At 35.3% G+C, this 5135-nt stretch overlaps 1 protein-coding gene across 1 annotated transcript; it reads left to right on the plus strand.

The window, feature by feature from the left end:
* The first annotated feature begins 1524 nt into the window (after positions 1-1524).
* On the plus strand, positions 1525-4840 carry LOC125472124 (methyl jasmonate esterase 1-like). The gene is made up of 3 exons (XM_048573204.1): positions 1525-2275; positions 4238-4369; positions 4450-4840. Exons 1-3 carry the CDS (start codon positions 1820-1822, stop codon positions 4732-4734), a joined length of 873 nt encoding a protein of 290 aa, XP_048429161.1. The 5' UTR covers positions 1525-1819; the 3' UTR covers positions 4735-4840.
* The last annotated feature ends 295 nt before the right edge of the window (positions 4841-5135 follow it).

Consider the following 5135-nt stretch of genomic DNA (forward strand, 5'->3'; position numbering starts at 1 on the left):
TACCGTGTTTTTGCTACCTAACTAGGTTTTGACGAGGCACCCATCCTGGGCTGATCATACCCTTGTGAGCTCTTTTACTAGCGTCTAGAAGTCATATAGTTTTGACTTAATGCAACTTCTCACTTTTCTCCTTAGTCTATGGGTTTTTATCCTACCTTGGGTTTTACCATAACAAGGTTTTGTGAATTTTACCTTTTATGCATTCTTTTGTTGTTTTAAGACTCACATTCACTCATTCTGTTGACAACTTCATCAACTGAACTTACTTCATCGCTAAAGACTTGATGCACCATTTGTTTGAATATTTACACACTCAAGGGGGAGTGTTGCAGTCCTATTAGACTAAGAATGTGATCTTGTAAATTCTAAAGTATTTGGGATATCTTCAGAAGATTCTCTATGGTTAGATATTATCCTATTAGAGTTGTTATCCTATTAGGGTAATGAATTTACCTTCCATACTACTATAAATAAAGGCACAATGGGGTGAGATAACACACCCCTCACAATTACACATCTCTCTTTCTCTCTATTGCCGCCACACCCCCTCTCTCTGTCCTTTATATTGTTCAGTAAATTAGGTCTACAACAATAAGAGAAATTAAATCTGACATTCATTATAAATATTGACTTGGACATAGTCAAAAGACTTATCTTAGATAAGGTTTTAGTCTAAAAGTAATGTCTTCCAAGGATTAAAACCTAGTTTTAGGTGAGAGAGAATCAATGGAGATCAAATCTGCACAAGGGTGCATAGGCTAAAAGTTTGTGTGAAAATTCTCTCCCTATGAAAGTATCAAATGTATCAAAGGGGTGGTTTTGTGCTGATTTATTTCGCTGACCTAGGCTTAACCAAATTCCGTAGAGAAGTGCGTTCTCCTTATAGTGAAAAATAGTGCTTGTATTAAAACAAAACGTGAACGGCTGGCTTTCAAAGTTTTTTCACAAATAAAATCCTTTTGAAATCCATTCACAGATATCATCTATAAAGAATGAGACTTCATTATATAGGGAAATGAATGTATTCCCATTTTTTTGCGAATAACTTATCTTCATTGTATAAATTTTATAATTGGAACATAGTTGATGGCAGTGACTGAAAGGTTTTACATTCTGTACTACCTTAATCAAACCCTATCAAGCCCTTATAAGTATAGGCCATAGCTCTGTAATTTCAATGTTGAAAGCATCCATGATTCATCACTTCAGGATTTTAATTGAATAACAGAAGCAATATTTTATTTGGACTACCTTGTGGTCCAAGCATGAAAGGATACAAAAATATGGATTTGGATCCCATTTGGATCCTCTTTGTGAGGATCTCATCATATATGTTAATCGCACATCGTGTGGTCCGATATCATTTTGAATTTTTTTATTTAAAATTAAACACAAATAGTACCTAATAATATGTAACCGCATGATGTAAGATAAACGAATAGGATGTGAGGATCCTCACAAAGAGAATCTGGAGAAGATCCTCATCCAAAAAATACTACACATAAGCGCAGATCAATTATTTGACCATCCTACGAGATATGACATTGAAAATTTGCTCCCACCAACTTCCACATTTTCAAGCATTTGGCATCAGCAACATTAACAATTACAAATTTACAAGACTAAATGCTTGTTTATTCAAGTAGGAACCTCTAAGTCTCTGGAGATGCAATTTTAAATATATTAGTCAAATTCAATAGAAGTGTTTGGTCCAACCCAAACTCTCTTTACTTTTTGAACTCAATAATATAAATACACAAAACAATGAATTTGTTTGTCAATCAATTTGGTGGTGACCAAACCAGAAACACAAACACATATGGATCAACGAAAGCAAAATTTGATTACATCAATCTCTACTTTTCTCATCATTCTTCTTCTTTGTGTAGCAAATGAGATCAAGTCGGCACCTACAAATCCTAGCAAGCAGCAGCACTTTGTGTTAGTTCATGGGTCATGCTTCGGTGCTTGGTCTTGGTACAAGCTTGTAACCCTAGTTAGATCATCTGGTCACAACGTCACTGCCCTAGACCTAGCTGCTTCTGGGGTCGACCCACAGCAGGCAAAGAATTTGCGATCAATTTCCGACTACTTGAAGCCCTTGAGGGATTTCATGGAAGCTATTGATGGAAAGGTGATTCTTGTTGGTCACAGTCTTGGTGGGTTGGCCATTTCTCAAGCCATGGAAAGATTTCCAGGTAAGATATCTGTAGCTGTTTTTGTCACTGCCCTGATGCCAGGCCCGGCCCTCAACATTTCCAGCCTTAATAAAGAGGTACCTAGCTGCACATTTTTATAACAAAAGCCCCATCATATAACACTATTGTCTTCTATAATATTATTCATCTCCACTTATAAGTGAGGAAATTTAAAGTTTCAATCATAAATAACGAGTTCAAATTAAATTATTATGGCAGACATATTGTATGAATTAGCCCAAATCTCGTACTCCTTATTATAATATATTGTTATCTTAAAACATAATAATAAAAGAAAATATCTCTAGATTGATTGACATAATTAAGGGTAAATTACATTTTATTCCATCAGGTTTAGGGTCGATTTCAATTACTTACAACAATTTAAAAACATTTTAATTTCATACATTTACTTATCATTTTATTTCAATTTCATACATTCGTTAAAAAATCCGTTAAGTAAACCTTTAATTGATGACGTGGCTGTCAAATTTATTCCATGTGGCAAAATTTTTTTTTTTTTTTATGCATTTGAAATATTATAATAATATATCCTATTAAAAAAAAGAAACTCATCTTCTTCCCCGAGCACACCCTATCCCACCTCCAACCCCCCACCTTGTCGATTCCCAAAAAGCCCTCCACTAAACCCAGATTTCCCCTCCTGCCCCTTCTCCTCCCTCAAGTCCGTCGAGGGATGCCTCTCCTCCATGGGCATCCAGTGCTTCGCCCAGGGTCGGATCCTCGACATGTACCCACAGCTCTTCACCGTGGACCGCACTCTGCCCTCTATCCAATCTTCGATTTCCTCCTCACCAAGGTCCAAATCCCCTTTCCGGATATCCGAAAGTCCATAATCCGGTGCCCGAGGGTGGGTTTTGGGTGCCATCAGATTGATTCTCGGATTGGCTGAAGAAGAAGGACCTCAAATAGGTAAACCTAATTTCGACCCTAATCCAATTCTCTCTCCGTTTTGCTGTTTCTTCCTTGCACATTTCATCTTTAAATTATACTTTGTGTTCTGTTTGGCTGCTGGGAAAACCGTCGGGAATGAAAAGATTGGGTATTCCACTAGCAATAAATTTTCCAGGAAAAGGGTTTCTCTCTAATTGAATGGATATGTGAAAGATGCTTCTTTGAATAAAAATTGGGTTTTACACATAGGAGAAATGGACATAACGTTTGAATTGCACCTTGTGGGTGCAGGTGGCGTGGGGTGGGGTGGGGTGTCCTCAGGGAAGAAGATTGGGCTTTTTTTTTTTTTTTTTTTTTTAAATAGAATAAATTATTATAATATTTTAAATTCATAAAAAATTACTTTTTTTATCACGTGGCATAATTTTGGCAGCCACGTCATTACCACGTCATCACTTAACGATTTACTTAACAGATTTTTTAAAAAATGTATGAAATTGAAATAAAATGATAGTAAATGTATGAAATTAAAATATTTTAAAGATATTGTAAAAAATTGAAATTGATTCCAAACCTGAGCGGGTAAAATGTAATTTACCCTATAATTAAACATAAATCTACAAAAGTACATCTTCATATTTTTGTATGAATACTTTTGATATTATGTATACTAGGAGATGAGAGACTAGCTAAACTTCATGGGTATCTATAATAATTTTGTTTGAATTCACTTTTGGTAAGAATCAAACCTAGACCTCAACCACAACATGGTGGCCTAATGGTAGCAGACGAATTGCGAGGCTTCCTTCAAACTAAAAGCTGGAGGTCTTGGGTTCGAAACCTACTGCTGGTGTAGAAGCTAGACTTGTGGTCAGGAGCAAGCTGAAATGTCTCTATGAGTCTTACAGGCCCCCGGAAGGAGTGGATAAAAATGACTTGCCACCAATTGTCCCCATTTTTAAGAAATATGATAACCTAAATCTCTCATTTACAAGTAAAAAAAAAATATACCAAATACTAAGTGATAAAAATTTGAAATAAGAACAATAAGATATTTTATATTTTAAACCTAAAAGGGAGACTCATTGTCCTTTTCTTTTTGATTATATGTTGGAATTATAAAGTCGTTCCGGAGACAAGATTCTCTATTAGACAGTCGATACACATACGACCAAGGCCCAAGCAATCCTCCAACCACTCTCATATTTGGCCCGTTGTACTTGAAATCAAGAGTCTACCAACTTAGCCCAATTGAGGTAAGTGAAATCTCAACCGTTCAATCATTGTCAACCTACAGGATCTAACCGTTCATGTAATGTACAATAATTTGCTGCAGGATGTAGCTTTAGGCAGCATGCTAATGAGACCACTACGTTTGTTCAGTGAAGAGGACTTGTCCAAGAAACTCAAGCTAACCAACGAGAATTACGGGTCGGTCAATCGGGTTTATGTAATATCGGAAGGAGATTTAGTCGGAAAGATGGACTTTCAACAGTGGATGATCAAGAAAAATCGGCCAAACAAAGTGGTGGAAATCACAGGATCTGATCACATGGTCATGATATCCAAGCCATTGGAGCTTTGGCTGCATATCCAAAGAATTATTAAAAACTATACCTAATAGCTTAAATTATCTTCAAATGATATGTCAAATTTAAACGTGAAATTTAAATTTGAAGACTTATGTGACATTTTGATCTTTTTTTTAAATTCTATTCTCCACTTGATATGTCAAGTTTAAACTATTATTTATTTTTCATAATTTAAATAAGTATTTAAAAATAATAATTAAAATGATGAATAAAATAGATGATGTGCGAGTAAAAATCGCTTCAATACTTGTCCATGTTATAACTTAATGTTGGTGACCCAGTGAATGTCTAATTTTCAACACTTTAGTAGTTATTTGAAATGTTTTAAAAAGTTGAAACCAATTTAAAATTACCTCTTAAGATTAATTAACCCTAAAAATAAAAAACATAGGCAAGTAGGTTAGGCCCTTTTCTCTTCAACACACTATTC

This window comes from the organism of the source record quoted next, unplaced genomic scaffold (genome assembly GCF_019419815.1).
Source record: "Pyrus x bretschneideri cultivar Hongxiangsu unplaced genomic scaffold, Pyrus_bretschneideri_v1 Contig64, whole genome shotgun sequence".
NCBI lineage: Eukaryota > Viridiplantae > Streptophyta > Magnoliopsida > Rosales > Rosaceae > Pyrus > Pyrus x bretschneideri.

What these genes read in the sequence shown, in the direction of transcription:
- LOC125472124 (XM_048573204.1), top strand. Translation starts at nt 1,820, where the DNA reads ATGGATCAACGAAAGCAAAATTTGATTACATCAATCTCTACTTTTCTC. An exon ending in TTTCCAGCCTTAATAAAGAG is followed by an intron (nt 2,276 to 4,237) that starts GTACCTAGCTGC and finishes GGAATTATAAAG; the next exon opens with TCGTTCCGGAGACAAGATTC. An exon ending in ACCAACTTAGCCCAATTGAG is followed by an intron (nt 4,370 to 4,449) that starts GTAAGTGAAATC and finishes AATTTGCTGCAG; the next exon opens with GATGTAGCTTTAGGCAGCAT.